General features: G+C 41.1%; 1 protein-coding gene across 2 annotated transcripts in view; it reads left to right on the plus strand.

The window, feature by feature from the left end:
- The first annotated feature begins 2,611 nt into the window (after positions 1-2,611).
- polr2b.S (polymerase (RNA) II (DNA directed) polypeptide B, 140kDa S homeolog) overlaps positions 2,612-25,035 on the plus strand; it is a 111,450-nt gene continuing 89,026 nt past the window's right edge. The window contains exons 1-3 of one of the 2 annotated variants that reach the window (XM_018234602.2): positions 2,612-2,855; positions 15,544-15,616; positions 17,313-17,463. In XM_018234602.2, the coding sequence (XP_018090091.1) occupies positions 2,837-2,855; positions 15,544-15,616; positions 17,313-17,463 (243 nt within the window). In that variant the 5' untranslated portion in view covers positions 2,612-2,836. 2 annotated transcript variants of the gene reach the window in all.

Genomic DNA, 25,035 nt, shown 5'->3' on the forward strand with positions numbered 1-25,035 from the left:
AGCACCAAACTCCACAAGGCTGGAACTATGAATGTATACAACTTTCGTATTTTATCCATGGAGCAGTATCTAGGATAATACCATTTCACTCTATGGCTTTTTTTGAAAAGCTATGTGTTAAGGAACTGCCACAGAAGGCACTGATATTAAACTTATGTTCCCTCTTAAATAGCCCTGTTGATGATCCACCACCTAAGCACAGGTATATGATACAGTGGGAAACATAACTGGACACCACCCTCACCCAAAAACAATGGGAAGATATCTAGGAAAATGCTAGAAAGAGTGTTACTTGTGTAAGGCAGAAGGAAAATATTTATAAAACTTTTTCACCGGTATTATACTCCAGTGAAACTCAATAGGATCTTCCCGGATTTATCAGCAAATTGTTGGAGGGGTTGTGGTCAGCCAGGCACACTTATGCATATTTTGTGGTCATGCAGTAAACTCTTAGGTTTTTGGAAAGATATTACAGGTATGATAGCAAAAATAATGTTTATGGACGTACATATGGAGCTTTTACATGCGCTTCTGGGTGCACCCTATCCGCATCTCTCTCCACAGGTAATTGTGCGCTTACGTGACATGAAAATGATGGAGGAAATGACCTTCAAACATAAAGGGAAGATGCCCCTACATGACAAAATTTGGTTTAAGTGGGATTATTTCATTTCCCAGGGATAGTAATCTAATTTTTCTTTTTTGGGTAGTTGCATGGATGCCAGTGCGAATGGATGTTGCTCTTCTGGTTGGTAAATAGAATTGGCTACGTGTCGTTTGATTCACAGCGGTGGGAAATAGTGTAGGATATGAGGTCAATAAAGTTAAGATGGTATAACATGTATCTAAGTGCACAAATGTATTGAATACACAGTGACTGTAACATGAGAACAAATTAGGTCAATATAACTGCTATATTGATGTATGATTTTACTGTTTTCTTTATATACCTTCAGCTTGTTTACTATTGTGTAACTTGATGCTTTAATATAAGTTTCTGTAAATGCATACAGTTATAATTTGTGATAAAAAAATTGTCAAAATTCAATAAAATATGTTACAAAAACAAAAGTAGATGAAGTACGCACAGACTTTGCTATACTTAAACATGATATGCAAAAACTGACGGAAAGAACCAGTGAAACAGAAAAGAGGATAGCAAACTTGGAGGACTTAACCTCTCCCATGCCAGGCCACATAGACCTGTCTCTAAGCAAACTACCGAGCTGGAAGCAAAAGCGGATGATTTAGAAAATCTGTCTTCGCAGGAATAACATTCGCATTCTTGTGGTGACTAAATGGTCAGAAGGCAATAACACAGAAGCATTTGTGGAAAACTGGCTCCAATCCAAATTTGGAGAAAGCACCTTCTCCTCTGCTTTCACTGAGGAAAGAGCCCATAGAGTCCCAGGTCGGCCTTGTCCCCCAGGTGCACCACCAAGGCCACTAATTGCTAGGCTGCTAAATTATATAAATAAGGACAGAGACACTGCCCTGCACCCTGCCAGACTAGCGGGAGAACTATTACATTATAACCACAGAATCTCGCTATGGATGGGCGAATTTGGCCGCTGGCGAAATGTCGCCGACGCCCATTAAAGTCTATGGGCGTCAAAAAAATGGTTGCGCGGTGAAATTTATTTGACGCACGTCTTTTTTTTTGAAGCATACAAGTCTATGGGCGAAAAAAATCGCCCATCCCTAAAGCTCACTATATCTGGAATGTTCTACAACAGTAAGTAAACAGAGGGCACAATTTGCTGAGGCGAAGCGGCTATTAAGATGAAGACAGATTCTCTATGCAATGTTTTTCCCAAATGTTTTTTTCAATATTGTTGTAATATTGGTGTGGAGGCAGTCATCTCCTTGAATTGTGCCTGATTCTGAGCTTTCAGAAGGAGCCAGTACTACACAATGCAACTGCTCTTTGGCAGATATTGGTTCTTCCCTTTTCAATGTACTTCAATACAACCCAAATAGTATAATAGGGTTTCTTCTGCTTAGTTAGTATTATCATGTCTACCACTACATCAAGTGGCGCAGCGTATCCTCAACTAGGGTTGTCACCTTTCTGTGGCCCACAATCTGGGCAGGATGGTGATGTCACAGGGGCGGGTCAGTGACACAACAGGGCGGGCCGGTGAAGTTGCAGGTGCAGTGAGAGACATCATAGGCATGTCAAACAAGGGAGATCCTGCCTGGTTTGCCAAATAAGCCTTCTGAAGACCGGGCTGCCCGGTCATAACCGGACTGGTGGCAACCCTATCCTCAACTGGCATCCCAACCAGCACCAATGTAAGCCCTCCCAGAATCACGCTGCCCTGCGAGTCCACCTGCAACACAGAATCAAGAGAAAAGTGTATCTTTTTTCACCATCACATAGCACAGTGAACTGCTCCCCCAGCATTGAGTGCCACAGTAAAAATCCCACTCCTCAAGTGGCAAAGTTAATCTCTTCTTTACTGCATTTACTTCTGCTACACAACATTAACTAAGCCAGCAAAGTGCAATCGCATGGTAAGGTCACGTGTCTGTGATGTCTGCGAGGTCCTTATAAGGAAAATAAACTAGCCACGCCCACGAACATAAATAAATAATGGATTGTGAGATCCGTGAAAAAAATAGCGCGCCATCTTTTCTCCTTACTTCCTGTTCTGAATACGGAAGCTGTGTTCATGCTTACCTTCTTTCGTCACTTCTTGTTCTAAAATTTAAGCGGTTTTCAGTAATTCACGTCGTGGGCTTTTGGTTTGTTTGTAGTGCGTTGACGATTTCGCAGATTTGCTTCATTTCCATTCTTTAGTGAGGCGTTTTTCGTACGCTTGTAGTTTTCAATATGTACGATGCAGATGAAGGTAAGAGACAATGTCCGACAACCGTGACAAATGTTTTTCTTTTCTCACTTACTAGTGCTCCCCTCCTTTTGAAGTAAATGTATCTTAGTTGTTAACTTACAGGTCAAGCGTTTGATATTTCATTAAGCAAACACACCAGTTTTACCAGGACAGTCCAACACTGATTTATATTTGTATTTTAAACACTTTTTAACTTTTTGATGTTATTGTTATTTTAATGTTATTTTGTTTGTTGTATGTGTAAAAGCTTCTTTAGAGCTCTGGTCAGAATAAGTATGAAATTTATGCACAAGCTTAGTTAGAAAGTTATAAATTTACATCTGTCAGTGCCTATGGAAATCATTACTACTATAGAGATATGTTGAACATTCTCGTACTTACAAGTGTTAATGTGCTTTCCTGTGGTCCGATTTAAAGCGTTCAGCCGTAGGTGTGCGTAGAAAACAAATGCAATCAATTCTTCTAAAGGGGCTAGCAACATGTTGTTGTTGTGTTCCTGTGTTTGGTGTTTATATGTGCATGTGTTGGCACGGAGCCATTTAAATCATTAGGCTGTGTTTCTCTACTGCATGTCTTTAAAACTGAATGGGGAGCGTTAAAGGAACACTAACACCAAAAACGTGTTTTAAACTAATTAGAATAAAATATACTCTAGCCCTGTACTGGTAAAGGTTGTGTTTGCTTCAAAAAGATTACTTGGTTTATATGATTAGACTATGTAGCCATGGGGCAGCCATTTAGGTTGCTAAGCAGATAACGGATAAGTTCTATAATACTAGAGAGGTACATTTCCTGAAGAAAATGTGAGTGGTGCTTGCCGTGGCAAAACTCAGGCCCAAATCTGATTGGCTGTTGTTGCCCCGCCCCTTTTTTTCCTAATTGTGAACCACAGTCACTCAGCATTCCCAAACTTTGGTATGTTAGTCACTGTCATTTAATGTGTAAAAATGGCAGCATTTCTATTTTTTTCTATTGAAAATCAATGAATGAAATTTGATTGGTTGTTGGCTCCGCCCACTTTTTCTAAACTTGAAGTGGAAACCCCCAGCGACCACATTTGTGATATTCAAGGTCCCTGACATCAATACTGAGAGAATGGCAGCCTTCTTAATTTTTCCCATTAAAACCAATCAAAGAAATCTGATTGGTTTTGGCTCCACCCACTTTTCTTAATTTTAATCCCAGTCCCCCAGTGACCAACTGTGCCAACTTTGAGGAGGCTGCCATTAACCGTCTAAGAGCGGCAGCAGTTTAAAATTTTCCTATTTAATTGAATGGCTGAAATTTGATTGGCTGTTGTAGACTCCGCCCACTTTTTGTAAATTTTGGCTGCAGTCACCCAGTGACCCACGGTGCCAATGGCTCTGGCTTTATTACTGTGAGAATTACAGCTGTTTACATTTTCTCATTGAAGTCAATAGGGAAAATCTGATTGGTTGTTTGCGGCTCCGCTCACTTTTTTGGGTCCCCAAAATAGGACAGAAAAGTCACAACACCCCATTCCCGAATAAGCTGAACGGTTTGACACCTCATTCATGGGTCTGCGACAAACTAATTATTCGATAAATTCCCCATTATAAGTCAATGGGGCAAATTTGGGGACCTCTCCTGCCCCGGGGGTAAAACTTATACCCTCGTGTGGGGTATCATCTGACACAGGTCGCAAACCTCTTCAAATGTGGTAAATTTAACGTTTCTACAAGATTCCCTCTCTGCGCTAGAATCCGTCAAAAGTTGGCCTCAATGTTAATCTATGGGACTTTTCGGGGTGGTTAATTGCCCCCGCAAGGGGCAATTAACCACCCACCCCTTAGAAAAGTCATACCACCCCATTCCCGATTAAGCCGCACGATTTGACACCTCATTCATGGGTCTAGGACAAACGGTGCGGGACTAGTTACGCGCCAAACTTTCATACGGAAGAAGAATAAAAATAAGTTTGCAAGATAACAGTAGTGATGCTTTGCTTCGCAAGCACCACTAATAAGTTTGCAAGATAACAGTAGTGATGCTTTGCTTCGCAAGCACCACTAACAAGATAACAGTAGTGATGCTTTGCTTCGCAAGCACCACTAATAACACCGCGCTATTGTACAAAGTGCATCTGTTCTCTACTGTGAATCCTGTGGTTGAATGGCTGCACAGCCTTGTTTAGATAAACTAAAGTAGTCTTTCTGAAGCAAACACACCAGTTGTGCCTGTACCTGTGGTGTTACTGTTCCTTTAAGAAATTCTCACATGTACTAACCCTTAGACTGGTTCAGTATATAAAATATAGTTTCTGTAGCCATATTAATTTTTAGGTTTAGCGCAAATCACATTGATTTTACCCCACCTTTCTGCCTTTGTCATATTTCTATCTTTATTGTAATATAAACTTTAAAAAACCTTAAAATATAATCCTCTTGAGTGAGGACAGGAAATAAGAGTATCCATTTTTTCTATCTTTTGCACCGTGGCCATGCAAAGGTTTCTTATGTCCATGAGTGTTTTGCACTTTAAATATGCATTCAGTGTATGCAGAGCTACAGCATACATTAAACATATAATTTGTTATGGGGAACAGGTCTTTGGCGCAATGTACTGGGACCCATCAATTTCCCAATGGGTTTATTGCTGCTGCAGGATTCTTACTGCACCTATGATGCAAAAAGAAGTAGTCCTGTATGTCTAGGTAACTCACCGAATGAAGGAAGAGGCCCAGTTGCGTCGCCCTGAGCCTTCAGCGAGGGGAGCGGTTCAAACCAGAAAATCCTTGTACTTTGTTTCCTACTTTAAACCTTTACCAATAAAGGGGGGGGCGCAAGTGCGCAGCTTAACAGGAAGGATGTGCCTGTTAGAGATCCGTGCCCGACCCGCTGAACCTAGCAATATTTAGCCGAGAAACGCTGCTGTACCGCTTGAGACACAACCTCTACGACTCTGCGAACCTGTCCTGACCAGCAACATGGCCCCGCCGTCTGCGGAAAAAAAGCAACAGCTTCAAACTCCGCCAATGTTTAACCGGCACGCAACAGAACATTCGCAGCGGCCATCTTTGTCTCCATGTGCAGAACAGAAGTCGGACTCTGAACAGCAGACAACAGGTACTGACACGCAGGCAGCACTACAAGCTGTACAGCAACTGTTTAAAACCGAACTCAAGGCAGCGGTTGCCGAATTCTCTCAGCAAATACGTGAACTGGGAGACAGGGTTGACAGGCTGGAATACACCGCAGACGGCCATGCGGCAGCCCTCCAGGAAGACCAGAAATTGATAGCTGCGCACCAGTCCCAAATGGCGCAACTGGAGAACAAGCTGGAGGATCTGGAGAACCGGTCACAGAGAGGAAACTTACGGGTTAAGGGAGTCCCTGAGACTGTTACCGACCTAACGAGCCTAATGGATGCTACACTATTGCAACTGCTACCGGATCTACCCGAAGGGCGCCTCCATATTGAAAGAATCCACAGAGCGTTGGGCTGTCCTCGCGACCCCAACCTCCCCAGAGACATTGTACTCAAGATGCATCATGTAGAGGTAAGAGATTTTGCTCTTCAAGCAGCGCGCACCGCGGGCAAGGATTCACTACCGCATCAAATGCAACTATATGTGGACTTAGCTCCAGTTACTCTCCAAAAGAGGAGAATGCTGAAACCGCTAACTGCTCTATTGATAAAACACAAAGTAAAGTACAGGTGGGGATTCCCTTTCTTGCTGCAATTCCAATGGAACGGGAAGCTGCAGTCAGTCACTACATTGGAAGCAGGCCTGTCTCTTTTGGAATCCTCTGCTTCACCCTCCACGAGGGACAGCCGTTCCTCATCTCCCCGCGAACTGACCCTGAATGGGCCACCACTCCTCCAGCCAAACAACAAAAGCATCATTCACCACCGTCTCCACCTAAAGATAAACGACCTATTCGCCAAAGACCATAACTGGCCGCGACTTGACACTTCTCTTGGAACTTATTCCACAACAACCCACGCCGTGGGTAATTTCCACATTCCCTGATGTTCTCTCTCCCTGCACAGGGTATACAGTTTTTTTTTCTCCTTCACTACAGTTGTTCTCCTTTCTCCCCAGCCAAGTTAGCTGGATGTTTTCTCTCACCTTTTTCCTCTGATGTTTCTCAGCGGGCCCGGGATGTTGCTGCCCCCCTGAGTGTTGTTTTTGTTGTTTTGTTTTTTTTTGGTGGCTGGGCTATAAAGTGCATTTAATGTTGTTTTCAATTGTTACTGATGTATACTCTTGCTGGAGAATTGAGCTCATGCTTTCCTTAGCTGACAGTAAACGGACCATCATCACACTAGATTATGGGGATTAAAATAATCGCTCATAATGTGCAGGGCCTCAATTCTCCAAATAAGAGATTAGCTTTCAATATGTACAAAAACCTCTCTCCAGATATCCTTTGCCTCCAGGAAACGCACTTCACTTAAGTCATACCCAAAATTCTTTCACAAGCAATACCACACCCACTATCTGGCTTCCACCACTAGCAAGCATAGAGGCGTTGCTATATTTATCCACAAAAATGTCCTTTTTATCACTCTTAATGCAAATCTTGATGCTAATGGTCAATATATCATACTTCAAGGTACGCTATATGACCAGCACAATACAATCATCTCAAGTTATGCCCCAAATGCTGATCCGCTCCAATTCTTTGACTCACTCTGTAACCTTTTGCCGGACTTGAAAAAGACCAGGCTCATTTGGGCTGGAGACTTTAATTTATCCTTCAACCATATACTAGAACGATCTCTGCCTAACCCTGTGCGATCTAAGACAATCATTAAGCGGGTAGACCAACTACTCCATACACACAAGCTTATTGATTCCTGGAGAGAGAGGTTAATGGTTCTACTCGGCATTATTCCTTCTACTCCCACACACACAACTCCTACTCCAGAATTGATTATATCCTGGTTAACGCTTCAGACACCCACAACAACTTCTTGACTCTAAGCACATACAATGTGCATGGTCTGATCATGACTTAGTACAGACCACACTTGACTTACAGGTGCCCTTGTTTAGGCGTCCCACCTGGAGATTAAATGAAAGCTTATTGGCAGACCCTGAATGCATAAACTTTATCTTGCAGGAGATAAAACTTTTCTTTCAAGATAATTTAAAGCCTGATACATCGATAGATTGGGTCTGGGTAGCACATAAAGCCTACATAAGGGGTTGTTTAATAAAATATGCTTCTCAAAAAAAGTATGGATGCAGGTTCAAAAATGTCTAGAAACCGAATTAGCATCACTAGAGCAAACTAACAGACTTCACCCCTCGAAACGTAATAGGAAGCTGATAGATGAGACCAGGCAAAAACTCCACGCATGCCAAATAGAACAAGCCGAGAAGGCTATCCGTAAGACTAGACACAAATTGTACAAGTACGCAAATAAAGCTGACAAAATGCTAGCTAATTTACTTAAGTCAGAACTACGTCAGGAACAAGTCCAAAAAATCAGACTAGCTAATGGTACAATCTCTTCGAACCCTGATAAAATAACAAACACGTTTATTTCCTTCTTTCAAAAACTATACACCTCCAACTCCCCTGGAAAACCAGGTGAGATGGAGGACTTTCTGAATCAGAATGCCCCTGAGCATCTCTCAGAAGACCTGCAACAGATCATGACCCAAGATATTACTTATGAGGATATAGAATACACGATTAAACATTTAAAGACGGGTAAAGCCCCAGACCCCAATGGGTTCTCCTCATTGTACTACAAGAAACTAGTGAACCAACTTATCCCGCAACTCCAGAAATTATTTCAGCACATTACCAGCGGCATACCCCTACCTCCCGAAATGAACGAAGCTAGCATTTCAATTATCCCGAAACCTAATAAAGATACCTTAAACCCCAAAAACTATAGGCCAATATCATTACTCAATTTGGACATTAAGTTACTAGCCACCATCTTAGCGAACAGACTAAATAGGGTCCTACCATCCACCATCCATAAAGACTAAATTGGTTTCATTCCTACCCGTCAAGCTCCAGATAACATTAGGAAATCACTGAACCTCGTAGCATATGCCAACAAAAATAAAACCCCAACCTGCTTCCTGGTGTTGGATATTGAAAAAGCCTTTGATACGCTTAGCTGGCCCTATCTATTCTCCCTTATAGAAAGAGTTGGTCTAGGATCTACTCTAGTCAATACGCTGAAGGCATATTACCAGGACCCACAAGCTTACCTCAACCTCCCCTCTACTAGGAAGGTAGACAATATCAGGATCCAGAGAGGTACGAGACAGGGATGCCCTCTTTCCCCTGCCCTTTTTGCATTAGCGATGGAACCTCTAGCAAGAGCACTCAGGGACAACATCGATATCAGGGGCCTTACTGTAAATGGTAAAGAATACAAGCTTTCACTTTTTGCTGATCATTTACACATGCATGTGACTAACCCCCTTACATCTCTACTCAATCTACTAAATGTTTTTTCTCACATTTTGCAAAATGATCAGGCCTGAAGATCAACCCAGAGAAAAAGGAAATGCTCCCCTGTAACCTTCCGAAACCAATGATTAAACTGATTGAGCTGAATTTTGGTTTCTCTACTAGGAATGAATACCTACAATACTTTGAGTAAAACAAACTACCTCTCTTTCTACTTTATACAAGACTAACTACCCCTCGTTAATACACCTTTTGATGCAGAAACTTCCCTCCTGGGATAAACACAGAATCTCTTGGATCGGCAGAATCCACTGTGTAAAAATTGTATTATTACCAAAGATCCTTTACCTATTCATGACTCTACCCATCCCTGTTCAATTGGCTGATATCCATAAGTTACAGACAGCTATTAACAACTTTATCTGGCAAAATAAAAAAACACGTTTACTGCGACAAGTTATGTACTTACACAAATTGAATGGAGGACTTTCAGTGCCAAACTTGACTAAATACTATAGAGCTTCAAGACTTGCCCAATGGGCTCCTTCACATGCAGGAGAAGCTGCCCCTTTATGGGTCCAGATTGAAAATGACTTGCTCTACCCACCCCTCACCAACCATGTCCTGTGGCTCAGCAAAATTCCCCTACAAAGCTTCACGGAAGCGTCCCCCCCCATCACATTAAACATGCTACACTTGTGGATAAAACATCTCAAGAGTTCCCAACTGACTTCGCTCCCCCTCCCTCCCTCCTCAGCCCAATAATTAACAACCCGGACTTCGCACCAGGACAGTCTAAAAAGGCATATGCATGGTGGCTAGGGAAAGGTGTGACCACGCTGGAGACCTAGGTTCAACGAGGCAAACCACTCACTATGCAACAACTAATTCAAAAATTCGATCCACCCCAACAACAGTTATTTAGAGCTTCGCAACTCATCCACTACGCCCATCAACAAGCCAAAAAATGCAATGACAACTGCTTCACGAAATCATGCTTTGAATCAATCTGCAGACAAGCACCACTGGCACCAGGCATCCTCAGTCTAATGTATAAACTATTCAACAAACTACCTACTGAAAATTTCAAACATAAATATATGCTGCAATGGGAAAAATACCTCCAAACTACAATCTCAACTCGACAATGGTCTCAATGCAGCCTCACAGCTAATTTCGGAAGTACCTGTGTTTCCAATAGAGAGACCTCAATCAAGCTTCTGCATAGAACTTACCTTGTGCCATCACGACTACACAGGATCTACCCGTCTTGCGATCCACTCTGCTTCAGGGGTTGCCAACAAACAGGCTCAATGCTTTACATATGGTGGACTTGCAAAACTGTCTCAATATTCTGGGATCGTATCACACAACTATTGTCCAAAATCATACACACTGACCATGCCAACCACCATGCTCCTGGGGAAAAAACCAGCTTGATTACCCAACTCGGCTCATAGACTGTCACAACATATCCTCACTGCCACCAGGTTGATTATTGCTCGCAACTGGAAAAAACCTACCATCCCTATATTCATGCTTAAAACTAAGATAATTGATATAGCAGCTAACGAAAGAATGTCTTATATGTTGCAGAATGATTTGGAGGCTTACGACAAGATTTGGTTACCCTGGTTGGCATATGAAAATGATCCCTTGCTTTTCTCTGCTTTGCATGTATAATCTGTTGACTTTCTGGGTCACCAAACTACCTACAATCTTCAAAATGCTCACTGTTTTTATTTGCTCTGATACCTAGCCCAGCCGCCATCATTATTACCTTATTTATCTGTTTATTTATGTATTTATTTGCTAAACCCCCCCTTTTTTTCTTCTCTTTTTCCCCTTTTCTCTATTGTTTCATTTACTCCCCATCTTACTCCATGTTATCCTATTGCTCTTTTATGCATGATTGAACCTACATATGATATCTTAAGATTTTCTGTGACTGCACTTATGCAATAACATGTTGATTTTTTTTCATTGGAAAATCAAAACATTTCAGTTTAAAAAAAAAAACAACCCGTTATTAATAAAGTTAGGTTGTTTTTGATATGATTGAATTTTGAGGTGTACCAATATGGCACCCATGACCTCATAATGGGTGTGTTTCTAGCTTCAACACAATTGATCTTAATTGTCTGGTGGATGGTGATTTGTTAATTGGGAAATTGGAAGTGTTATGTGATTGGTGTACTGATGCTAAAATATCTTGTTTGAAATTGTGTACAGTTGGCCTATGACTTAAGTGCTGGAAATACGAAACGCGTAAGGCTGTGTATATGTGACATCATAAACGATTTTACCTTTATCTACTGCCTGTGGAAGATTTACTTTACTTGAGTGCCTGCTCCACTATTTTCTGGTTTGCACCTATGATGCATCTGACATTTTACCTCATAGTAATTACCCTCTACTGGCCCATCCTGTTTGGACAAATTTTCAAGGTTAATCTCAGCTTTCAAGATGTAAGACACATTTGGAAGTGTAAGACTGCTTTTGAATGTAAAAGCCCCAGTGACATCACTTTACTTCGGACAGTGCAGACATTTACTGAAAATTTTTTGACGTAAGTTCATTGGTTGGCTTGTGTAGAAAAGGTGGATTAGCTGTACCAGAAATAAATAATTTTTTACAGAAAATACCACCAATTCCACAGATTGAAAAGAAGATATGTTACAAATAAATATACCTAACCTACTTAAGCTCACATTGTTATGAAACCCGCACCCTGACTTTTTTCATTGTGAAGAATGAATTATTTGACCTAAGTCCCACTGGTTTCCATAGTAGGCAGTGCACAGACTCTGGAAAGTAGACTTCAAGACCTAGACTACATAACTTCACAAGTAAACAAGGTAGAGGGTGTATTACTTAAGGGGGGTGGGGAACTGGTCTCTGCAGCACAGACAGATCTCAATTTCATATTGTTTCTATGCACTGTTTTTACATGAACCCAGAATGAGCTATGTAAAAAAGGGGGTATATTTTAATTCTAAATAGAAAATATCCATAAAATATTAATACATCTTGGATTCAATTTTCTTTCAGGTTCAAAAAAAGTATTTTAGTGAAGTTTAGGCATTGTGGTCCAAGTTCTGGAAAAATGCATTTGCCAGGCATTCGTAATGAGATCCATGCCATATTTGTCCACATCAGTTAATCATCTTAAATATTGTTAGGCCATCTTTTTAGTGTTGCTGCTTATTGCACTCTGGGCCACTGTTGAAAAGCAAAGCTTAGGGGAGTGCTGTAAATCTGTGCTGTCCAATTTCTGTGCTACCCAGAGCCGCAATTTTTCTGGCCTACATGGTGGAGGGCTGATAATGGAAGTCTGTGTTAACCACTCCCTGTTTTTAAACCACGCACAATTTAAATACATCCATGTTACCACAAAACCATGTACACAGGTAGCATAGGGCAGGCAGAACAGAGCAGGAGACAGGGAAACCTATCAGGACCACTCTAAGATGTACTATTTACAGTGACACAGTGCTGGTGCCCCTCCAGCAGTTTGTAGTGTGAACAATGTGGGCAGTTTCAGTCTGGGTATCAGGTGTGAACAATACAGGGGATAGAGGTGTTACAAGTGTGAACAATGCAGGGGGGGATTACATGTGTGAACAATACAGGGGATAAAAGTCTTAATTTGAGGTTTAAACAATGCAGGGGCCAATTAATCTCTTTAGTGATACAATTTAAATCTTACACATGGTAAGCAGACACAGCAGGTAGATTTTCATGTGGAGGGGGCACACAAGGGGGGGTCACTGGCCGCCAGTTGTACAGCCCTGCCACAAATCATTAGTTGGTTTATCTGTCATAGAAGCTCATGAAGCGGAGCCAATTATTGATGCATGGTTGCGGTGGATCTGCAAAAAATACTAAGCAGCTGTAACACTATTTTCTGAGTCTGTTATAAACTGGTTATAAAGCAAAGGGCATAAATCAGGGCACTGCTCCACGCTAGTAAATTTATATATTTTTTTTTTTTTTGCTTTTTTAAACATACAACAAATAAAAAAAAAAAATTGGAACATCGAAGACCTTTACTTTATATACTGTTTGCATTTTCAAGTGCAATGATGTGTGTCAAAAGTGGAGCGAGTTACATACATTTATACAATGTTGCAGGTTATTCACAATAAAAGTGGTGTCCTTATTCTATATGTTGTCCCTCAATTACATACAGATAATGTGTTTCATTACTCCCAGACCTGCCTCCCACCAGGCACCCCATAGCTTATCAAAACGCTGGGGAGTCCCTCTAGCTATCTGAGTTTTTTTTGGTAAGTGGTAAGGTTTGGTTAAATAGGGATATTTATTGTTGCATTGTTGGGATGGTAACGTCCCATCCTTAATTTGGAAATAAGCTTCCTGTTTCGTGGTATGGTTTGACTAATTTGACTATTATCCTGAAAATGCACACTTGAGGGGTCCGTATGTTTGGGCATTGTAGCTTTTCAGTCATCAATGTACTCACTTCTTTCCAAAAGTGGGCTACTGTTGGACATTGCCAGGCATATGCAAAAAGTCTGCCCCTTCAGCCTTACATCTGTGACATTTAGTTTCTGGATTGCTCCCAATAGCTTTTTTTATGTTTACCTTGGTTACCTGGGGGGGGGGGGTCAGGGAATTGGCAATTATCTGCATGTCTAAGCTGTAAATATCGGAACCACGTGGTTATGGGAAGCTTAACCTACAAAGTTAATGCAGCAAAGGATTTAAACCCTTGAGTATCATATAGCTGACCAACATATTTAATTGTGAACTTAGCCCAGAGTGACGGGTCAGGTACCGTAAGAAAGTTTTGTATTTTGAGATTGCACCACAAAGGTGTATGGGGGAAATCATGTTTTGTAGGGTTTTATCATACTTAATATCTTTTCCCATATCTGGACCAACCTTTCCAGTGTAGTAGGGGGGCATCTCCTTTGAGTAGTTCCCCTTAAGTCACCATTCTTTTTGGGAGCTGTTAGGGTTTGGAGGCTTATACACGGTTGTTTATTATTCTACACAAAAGAGAGTATCATGGAGTCAAGCCTGATTAATAGATTATTTGGGAATGGTGTTTGGGGAGTTGTGAAGTAAGTATAACAGTTTGGGAAGCACCAACCCCATAGCTTTTTGCGTAATAGGTGTAATATAGAACCGGTGAAGCCACTTAAAGGAGTGAAAGTGTTTTAAAGTAATAAAAATATAATGCAGTGTTGCCCTGCACTGGTAAAACTGAGGTTTGCTTCAGAAACACTACTATTGTTTATATAAATAAGATGCTATATAAGGGGCAGTAATTCAGAGGAGAAAATGCTCAGGTTACACAGCTATAGCAGATAAGCTATGTAGAACTTAATGGTGTTATCTATTATATAACCTGTGCCATATAGCCTTTTTTCATTTTCCGCCATTTGCTAAACAGCAGCTTATTTATAAAGCAAACAGATCAGTTTTACCAGTATAGGGCATGGTATGTTCATTAATTTGAAACATTCATTTTGTTGGTGTTACTCGTCTTTTAAATGGAATCTGTTTATCTTTAATGTAAATACGGTAATATGCTCTATCAGTGGCCTCTTCCCAGTCCTCACTTAATTCTTGGAGAGTCTGCCTCCATTTAATATAGCCTGACTGGAATGGAAAGGGAGTAGTTTCCAATTCCAGAAGCAATCTGTATAATGTGGAGGTTGGTTTTGGGAAACTGAACCAACCATAATGCTTTCTCAAATTTAGTCCACATAATCTCTAACTGTGCCAAGAATATTTGTTTCAGTTGGAAGGATCTAAATTAGGATAGATTTGGGTCCTTTTAATGATAAAATTGTGCAAGTAGTTAGTTTGCCCATAAAGGCAAGTTTGGGATAAGGATGGGGTGCTTCACTTATCCAGGCTCGCAGAGGAGTTAACATCACAGGTGGGATTCTAGGAAGGACTGAATGGGGGATGTCTAAATGCTTGCTGTGAGCCAACTCGTAGGGCCTGTACAGTAGTATTGGGATTGTTAAGGTCCAGATCAAACCAACACCTGACACTCTAGCTGTTCTGCTAAATAATACATGAAAAGGTCTGGCAGTTCAAGGCATTCAAACTGTTTTAAAGTTTAGACTGGTTTATGACCCTTTGAAACAGTTGGGAAATTGAAAGTAATTAATTTTAAAACTTAAATCCTAGAAAAGTATGGTTTGAAAGTGTTTTGTGAATAGGACCTATTCTGTTGAGTATTTTTAAAAGGCATGGTGTATAGGTTGTTCTATTCCTATATAAATATATATTGTCTTTGCTAGATATGCAATATGATGAAGATGATGATGAAATCACTCCAGATCTGTGGCAGGAGGCATGTTGGATTGTTATTAGGTAAGACTATTTTGTTTGTAGTTTGTGCTCCGTTTTTACAATCTGATGCATGAAGCATTCTCCTTTTGGTAACAAAGTTTAAATATGTACCTGTCTGACATTGTTGCTTTATATTGTGAAATCTCTTGGCAGGACATGGGACTTTATATATGTTAAATTGTTTGCAAAGATAAAACTACAGTATGGATAAATAAGCTTCTGCATAGCCAAATGGGCAGCAATAGGGCAAAAATAAACTTGTCAGATGATAACTGATAAGCTCTAAAATACAATGGTTTCTAGATTGTGGCAAAACTGCCATGTTTGTCATAGGTCTAAATGTAAAAATATTGTCACTTTTTAAAAATTATATACCTTTTCTGAGCTGAATAGTGAGTAACAAAATAACATTGGTCCATACGTTATGGTCCCCTCTTACATAAGGATCTAAATCATGAGGAGCCATGAGGATATTTCTTGCCACAAGCCAAGATGAAAACTTCAGACCGCAATGTGTCTGCAATGTGCAGGGGTGGCATACATCAACCCCTGGTAACTTTTTTCCTTAAAGGGGCACTGTCATGATTTTTATTATGTAGTTTTTATTTCTAAATTATATTGTTTACACTACAAATAATCCAGTCTACATTATAAACATTTATTCTTGAACCAACAAGTATATATATATATATTTTTTTAGTTGTAATATATGTGCGTAGGCAGCCATCTCAAGTCATTTTGCCTGATCCAGAGCCAGCACTTCAAGATGAAACTGCTTTCAGGCAGGCTATTTCTCCAAATCAATATAACTTAAAAAAATGCTGTGGGACTTGGATTTTTACTATTGAGTACTATTCTCATATGTACCAAGGAGCTGTTACCTTGTGTCAGGGAGCTGCTAACTTCTAACCTTCCCATTTTTCTTTTGCTGGGAGAGAAAGGCAGAGGGGATGTGATATCACTCCAACTTGCAGTGCCGCAGTAAAGAGTGGCTGAAGTGTATCGGAACACAAGTCGCATGACTGGGCACCTGCAAAAACGACAATGTCTAACCGTATGCCAGATTTCAAAATTAAAATATACTATTCAGTTTGAAAGACCGATTTCAGTGCGGTATTCTGCTGAAGCAGCACTGTTGTGTTTTGGAAAAAAAAACTCGTTTTCCTGTGACAATCCCTTTAATTCCAGCATTTAAACTGGAAATGTGTTTTGTAGTGCAACTATGCTCTTGTTATTGCAACCCCTTCTTATTGCTGTCAGAGTACAGAAAACCTAAGCATTGTCGGGCATTGCATCCTGAAGATCGCTTCAGGGTGGTCCCCCTAGTTGTCTCTGAAAAAGTTCTGTTGAATTAAATATTGTCTTGGTGGTGATTGGATGGCCCAACTGAAGTGTCTGCACAGACTCCTCCCAGAAAACTGATAGATTAACCGGTTTTATAACAAGGTTGGACTGGATGGGGCGAGGACAAAAAAAGCACTTTAGATACATTTTCACTTATTTTCTCTGAAAGTGAATAAGCCTCTGAAAAAACCTGCTTACGTGTTGGTACTCTGTTAATGTGCAACCCATAACTAATCGCTAAGTTAAGATCTTTTGCCTATATGTTTTAGTGGAACACCTGCTACTGTTCATCTGTAGCTTTTTTTAAATTTTGTTGCTCAATAGTACATATTTTGTTTGTTTTTCCTAACAAAATAACATTTTTTTTTTTAAGCTCTTATTTTGATGAAAAAGGTTTAGTACGGCAACAGCTTGATTCCTTTGATGAGTTTATACAGATGTCCGTACAGAGGATTGTCGAAGATGCCCCACCTATAGACCTTCAAGCTGAAGCTCAACATACGACAGGAGAAGTAGAAGAGCCTGTGAGTTCATCTATGCATGTTGCATGCAGATTTTTTAAATTGTACAGTAGAACATATACATCTAGATTTTAACTAGGTAAAAAGCTGTTTTTTGTTTGTCTTTTTTAAATTCTTGGCCAGACGTATAAAAAGGTAATATGCTGGTTTGTTGATGATGGGGAAAATGTTGATGAAAAAACAAAACCCAGTACATCTAGACTCTGACGTTGCACTATGTGGCACTCTGCATTGCACTGACTGGCAGTGCTCAAGCACCAGCAGACAAAATGCATACCTCCCAACATTTAGGAAACAGAAAGAGGCACAAAAAGATTTGGTGCGCGTAGCTCCAAAATGGTTGTGACCACGCCTTTTTTAGTGGCCACACCCCCTAATTACCATGTTCATTTTACATAATTTGGCAGGTTATGAAAGATTGAACACATTTCTGTGGTTTTTATGTTATTACAGTTTTGCAAATGAAGGTGAATTGCCATTTAAGCTGTGAGTCTGACTTCTTATCAAACTGTCACAAAAGTATGTCAAGTATCTATTCTGGGCTGCCAAGACACAATTAAGTTAGAAACTTTGTATCTGTTTCTGTTTCTGGCTGTTCAGTGCAGCAGATCAAATAGAAACCCAGGATGCTCAAAACGGGACAGTTGGGAGGTATTAAAATGTAACAATCGTTTGTCATAGTAAGAATGTATGTATGTACCTGTATGAAACGGCTGGAATATGATTCTTCATAATTTAAATCCCTCGGTCTCTCTCTAAATTGATGAAAATATAGGTATACAGTCATTTGCGGTTTTCTCAATCGGCTACAGGCTCTTTGCTAGGGATGGTGCTGCTGTTTTGGTGAGATGTCTAGAGGGTTTGAGGAGATTTTAAACTAGGCATGGGGGGGAGGGTTCAGTAAAAGATTCTATGGAAGACCGGTGAGGTAGTAGACAAAGGAAGGGAAAATGGAGGAGGAGATTTGCGTAGGGGTACTGTTAAAGGGATACTGTCATGGGGAAAATCTTTTTTTTTTTTTTTTTTTTTTCCAAAATGAATCAGTTAATAGCGCTGCTCCAGCAGAATTCTGCACTTAAATCCATTTCTCAAAAGAGCAAACAGATTTTCTTATATTCAATTTTGAAATCTGACATGGGGCTAGACATTTTGTCATTTTCCCAGCTGCCCCATGTCATGTGACTTGTGCCTGCACTTTAGGAGAGAAATGCTTTCTGGCAGGCTGCTGTTTTTTCTTCTCAATGAAACTGAATGTGTCTCAGTGGGACATGGGTTTTTACTATTGAGTGCTGTTCTTAGATCTACGAGGCAGCTGTTATCTTGTGTTAAGCTGGCCATAGATATTGAGATTTTTAAAAGATCAGATCCTGATCGTGAGACCACGATCTTCTCAGAACGATCGTACGAATTTATCATCAACTAAAAAGACCAATTTGCCAGGAAAACAAAGGGGAGCTGCCTGCTTGGCCCTGCAAACATAGATAGATTGCACTGGGGCCGACAAAGATTTTTTGACCTGGCCGATCAATTTCCTGCCGAAAAATCGTAAGATATATGATCGTTCGAATCCCACTAACCGCACGATAATTTCGAAGGATTGGTCGGGCTTCCCTAAAATCGGTCGTTTGGCAAGAAGAATCGTCGCGTCTATGGGGAGCTTTAGGGAGCTGTTATCTGGTTACCTTCCCATTGTTCTTTTGTTTGGCTACTGGGGGTGGGGTGATATCACTCCAACTTGCAGTACAGCAGTAAAGAGTGAGTGAAGCTTATCAGAGCACAAGTCACATGACTTGGGGCAGCTGGGAGATTGACAATATGTCTAGCCCCATGTCAGATTTCACAAATGAATATAAAAAAATCTGTTTGCTCTTTTGAGAAATCGATTTCAGTGCAGAATTCTGCTGGAGTAGCACTATTAACTGATTCATTTTGAAAAAAATGTTTTTTCCCATGACAGTATCCCTTTAAGGAAAGGGAGGACCACATGTCATATGTTCAATATGGTACCAGTATTAAATGTATGTTTGCAAATGCACGGAGTCTGACATGGCTGAATGAGTCGGCATGACTGGGCAGTTAATATCAGCGGTAATACTTTGTATCAGAGGGACAGAGGCAATAGAAAAGGAGGAGATGTTTGAATTTAAAAGCTAATATAAAGGAGAAGGTGATTTTAGAAAACGAGGGAACTGAAGTCTAATGGGTGGAGCTCTTCACCTATTGTAAAAAATCCCAGCAAATTTAATTGTGGGAGTATGATATAGACCCCTAATATAAGTTAGGATGCTAAGCTCCTGATGCAAATAGAAAAGGCTGCTAGTTTAGGGAAAGTAATGATAATGGTGGATTTTAGTTACCCAGATATTGACTGGAACAACAGTACTGCCAGGTCATTTAATGGGATCAAGTTTTAAACTTGTCGCATTACAATTTTATGGCACAAGTTGTTGAGGCGAACTGTTGGCTCAGTTTAATCAAGTCAGTAGCTGACTCAGGATATGATTCATAAAGCTTTAATAAAAATTAATATAAACAAGGCACCAGGGCCAGATGGCATAACCCCCTGGATTCTAAGTGAACTTCAGTTTTAGATCAGCCCCTATTTTTTAATTTTCTCAGATTCGCTTTCATCTGGAATGGTACCTATGGACTGGAGAAAGGCTGACGTCATTTCAATATTTAAAAAGGGATTACGATCTCAGCCTGGCAATTATAGGCCAGTAAATTTGGCATCTGTGGTGGGCAAATTATTTGAAGGCTTGTTAAGGGATCACATTCAAAATTTTCTAGTCACCCATGGCATGCATTCACCAAATGGGTTTAATCTCCCAATGGACCGGACCTCCTTCCAAAAAGTTAAAAGAGACAGCCCTCCCCTTCTCACCTTTTTATATATTTTTTTTTTTTTTGTCCTGTCTGAAGGTCAATGGATGGAGTCAATTCTTGGAGCATGCTGTCCATGTAGTTCCAGCCAGAAAGGTTTTTTTTTTTCTCTCTCGCCTCTCTCATTTTCCCCTCTTCAGCTGAAGTCTGTAGGCTCCCCCGAGAAAGGGGTTCGTCAAGGAAGACCGAGGACTGGTGTTGTGAGAGCCAGGCGCCAGTAGGCCAGCCATACCTCCCACAAAGGGTTAGGTAGGCAACGCGGTGGGAAGCGCAGGTACAATATGCGCGCCGCATGATGTCACGTGCAGCGGTATTCAGCCAGTGTGGCGGAGAAGACTGAGCTGGAAGGAGGAGGCAAACCACTCGGACATCCTGAAGGTAGGGGAAGTGAGTGGTTGCCTGGGCAGAAGGTTTTGAAACTCCCCGGTTGTGGGATACAGCATGATAACCGGAAGGGCAGAATCCGCCATTTTGAAAGTGGGCAAATGTGCACGGGGCACTGTACAGGTGGTGGTAGGTGCCAAAAACATGAAATACGTGGTGTGCAGGCACGGAACGGGTGGAACGTAATCCCGGAGTGCTCAGTGGCAATTGTTATAAATTAAGCTGGAACAGGACGCTTCAGGTAGAACTTCTTGTCAGTGCCATTTTGCTGATTTTCATGTTTGATATACAGCTTTGCAGCAATCTGTATGTGACAGAGTGGTCTCTTTACCATATTTTTCTAGAGGGGCAAGTCTAACAATTAAATATTGCTTATGCAGCACTCCTATGAATGCTGGGATGACTGGCAAGCCACCTCACCCCAAAGGGAAAAGGGGAGAAAATATTCTTTAAAAAAAAAAAAAAAAAAGAGAGAGAGAGAAAGTATAACATTAATTTGCCTGTGTGATTATTATTCAGTCTTCCTGCCTCTGAAAAGAAGGATAAAACACCGGAAAAGGCAATGCCTGTGGTGCAAAGTCAGGAAGAGCCGGGGACTGCTGGAATACAAGGGAATCCCTAGCAGATGTTATAAAACAGGCAGTGGTGCAAGGTTTTCAAGAAGTAGCAACTGCCAGGAAGAGACCAAGGCAGACTCATTCAAGGCACACTGATTCTGTGTCTGACGTTTCAGAAGGTGAACTGTCGAACGGCTCAAATATTTTCTCCATTGGGCTCGGAGAAAATAATACAGATGAATCAAACTTTGATTTGGCAGCTCTAGAGCCATTGATTAAAGCAGTGAGACAAACCCCGACTTTTTCTATGGGAGCCTCTAAATTATCTTCAGCTAAACAAACTCTTTCAGTCGGTCAAGAAAAGATCAGTATGTTTTTCAATACATGCGTCTGTTAAGGAAATGGTTACAGCAGAATGGAAGAAAATGGAAAAAAGACCTCAGACAGCAGGGAGATTTCTAAAGAAGTATCCGTTTGAGGATGAAGATGCAAAATTCTGGGATGCCACACCCAAAGTAGATGTTGCAGTGGTGAGACTCTCCTCGTTTAAGGAACCAATGGAAAAGCAGATTAAATTTAACTTGAAGTCGAATGGCGCAGCAGGGCCGCATGTAGGCCAGCCGTAGCACTTACTTCAGTCTTCAGAGCATTGAAGGTGTGGCTTCAGACATAGAGGAAGCAATTTCGTCTAATGTAAAGAGGCCAAAATTGCTTGAGATGCTGTCAGATTGCAAGATGGCTACTGACTTTATGTCTGAGGCTTCTATTGATTTAGTGCATCTTATGGTTAGAAACATGGGGCTATCGGTGGCAGCAAGGAGGGCCTTGTGGCTGAAACCATGGGCTGCAGATGCCACTTCAAAAGCCATTTTATGCCAACTTCCTTTTGAGGGAGAAATGCTCTTTGGGGAAAAGTTGGATAAAATCATCTCTGAAGGGAAAAGCGTGTTTCTTCCACAAGAAAGGAAAAATTAAGAAGATTTGATTCTCTATTTATTTTCCAGAGACAAAGATAAGCCTTTTAGGTCAAGACCATACAGACCTGGCAGAGAGTATACAAAACAATCCTCATGGAGGTCGGGACGACAGCGGACATGAGGAAATACCAGAAGGTCTGGTGTTTTTGCCTACACATCACAACCAGAATGAAGGTGTCTTGGCTCAGGCGGGAGTCGGAGGAAGGTTATCTCTTTGCTCAAGTCTGGGCCACAAGCATACAGGATCGCTGGGTTTGCAACACGATCCAAAGTGGGTTCTGGCTGGAATTCACAACAGTACCAAAGGGAGATCACTTTCTGGTGTCATCATTCCGAAGAAAGCCAGAAGTTGATCCAAGAATATATGAATCAACTGTTCACCTCGGGCGCAGTTGAGGCAGTGCCGAATGAAGAAAGAACCAGAGGGTTCTATTCCAGACTTTTTCTAGTGGGTGAAAAAAAGCTTCAGGGGCATTGAGGCCAGTCTTGGACATGAGGAAATTGAACAAATTTCTAGAGAAAAGAAGTTTCAAGATGGAGTCATTGGGGTCGATCATGCAGGCCATCTCAGTCGGAGACTGGCTTACAAACATAGATTTGAAAGATGCCTACTTTCATGTACCTATCTGCCTATAACACAAAGTATCTACAATTCGCAGTGGGCGAGGTACATGTGCAGTTCAAATGTCTTCCCTTTGGCCTGTCCCAATCAGCGAGAGTATTTACAAAAATCCTTGTGTCTCTTATAGCAGAGTTAAGAAAAGAGGGTATTGCGGTATTTCATTATGTGGACGGCATCCTTGTGACAGCAAGTTCAAAGGAACAAGCAGAATACCAATACGAGAAGGGTGGTAGATGGAAAATGTGTAAAGGCAGATTTCTTAAGTGGAGTCCCGATCGATCCAGCAGAATGGCGTCTCCACTAAGAGATTTTTCAGTCTGTAGTAGGCCGAGTTGGACACCATGGCATCTGTAAAACCAGAAAATGCAAAAGATTCTTTTCCAGACACCCATGCAGAGAAGCAGCGGCAGTAGATGGCCTGAGGCAAGACTGGTCCGTGGGTTTGATTTATGTTTTTCCTCCGATCCCTCTAATATGGAGGGCTCTGAAGAAGAGAGATCGGATGCAGCAGAAGCTATAGTTGTGATTCCCTGTTGACCTAGAAGGTTTCCACTGCTTCGCAGATTGACACTTGAGAATCCATTAAGAATTCCAAAGTTTCCAGGGTGGTTGAACCAGGGGATGTGTCAGTTTCAAGAGGAAAATCGCCTGTCCTTGATGTCACAGAGGTTGAAAGGGAGAGGCTTAGAAGTCTAGATTTAGAAGATGAAATCATCGAATTTCTATTAAAATCAAGAAATATTTCAACTCGGTGCTATAAAGTCTAGGACACATTTGTACAGTTTTAAAAGACTGTGGGTCAAGATCCTAGATGTACTACAGCCTCTACTCTGGTGAATTTTCTGGTAATCTGAGAGGTCCCCATCTGAACACTCTCAAAGTACAAGTGTTGGCACTAACTGGGAAAACTCAGGCACTGGAACCGTTAGTACAAAGATTTTTCAATGCACTTATGAGGATAAGACCAAGCATAAAGAAAGTGTCTCCGCCATTGGGATCTGCCATTTGTTTTGCATTCTTCAACGCAAGATCCATTTGAACTACTGCACAAAATTTCATTGTGGAATCTCACTCTGAAAGTTATGCTGTTGTTAGCAGTTACCTCAGCTTGTCAAGTAGCAGAGTTGTCTTCTGAGCCTTTTACAATGATATTGAAAGTAGGTTGCAGGACCACCTTGTCTTTAATGTTTCTGCCAAAAGTGTTCTCAAAATTTCACATGGACCTGGAGGCGGTACTATCTTCATTCTGCCCATCCCCAAAAAAGCTAGACTTAGTCAGAACAATAAAAATATACTTGTAAAGAACAAGTACTTGAAGGAAATCGGATCGGCTGTTTGTGATCCCCTGTGGATTCAGGAAGGGTCAATCCCCTTCAAAGAAGACATCAAGCTCATGGATTGTTACAGCCATTGCAAAAGCTTACAATGTAGCAAGCAGGAAGGGTCCCCGGGGGTTAAAAGCCCACTCTACTAGGGCGCTGGCAAGTTCCTGGGCGATGGAAGCCCAAGCATCGCCAGAAGTAATCTGTAGATCTGCAAGATGGTAGTTGGTCACCACTTTTATAAAACATTATAGACTGGATGTTCTTGCTTCCCAAGAACCTAGATTTGGGAGCAAAGTTCTGCAGTCAATTGTGCATTTTGCTGAATAAAGCCTATTTTTGTTCATGGCAAGCTTGTGTGGCAGTCCATCCCTGTTATCAGCTTTGGAAGTTCCCATTTGGTGAATGCATGGCATGGGTGACTAGGAAAACATGAAATTGTTTATTATTCACCGTAATTTCTGTTTCCTGGTCACCTTCCATGGCAGCATTCACCATGGAATTCCCACCCAAGTAGACAAGCTTTACAACCAAGACAAGTGAGATGGGGAGAGGCTGTCCTTTTTAACGTTTTGGAGGGAGGTCCTGTCTGTTGACCCGGAGGGAGATTAACCCATTTGGTTAATGCTCCCATGGCAGGTGACCAGGAAACAGAAATTACGGTGAGTAATAAACAATTTTCATGTTTTTGTCTTAGTGAATGGCATTATGAGCAGCAATCAGCATGGCTTTATGAAGGATAGGTCATGTCAGACAAATTTGATTGCTTTTTATGATTAGATAAGTTAGATGTTGGACAGTGGGGGAGCAGTATTTGTGATTTATTTGGA

Source organism: Xenopus laevis, chromosome 1S, assembly GCF_017654675.1.
Source record: "Xenopus laevis strain J_2021 chromosome 1S, Xenopus_laevis_v10.1, whole genome shotgun sequence".
NCBI classification, from domain to species: Eukaryota; Metazoa; Chordata; class Amphibia; order Anura; family Pipidae; genus Xenopus; species Xenopus laevis.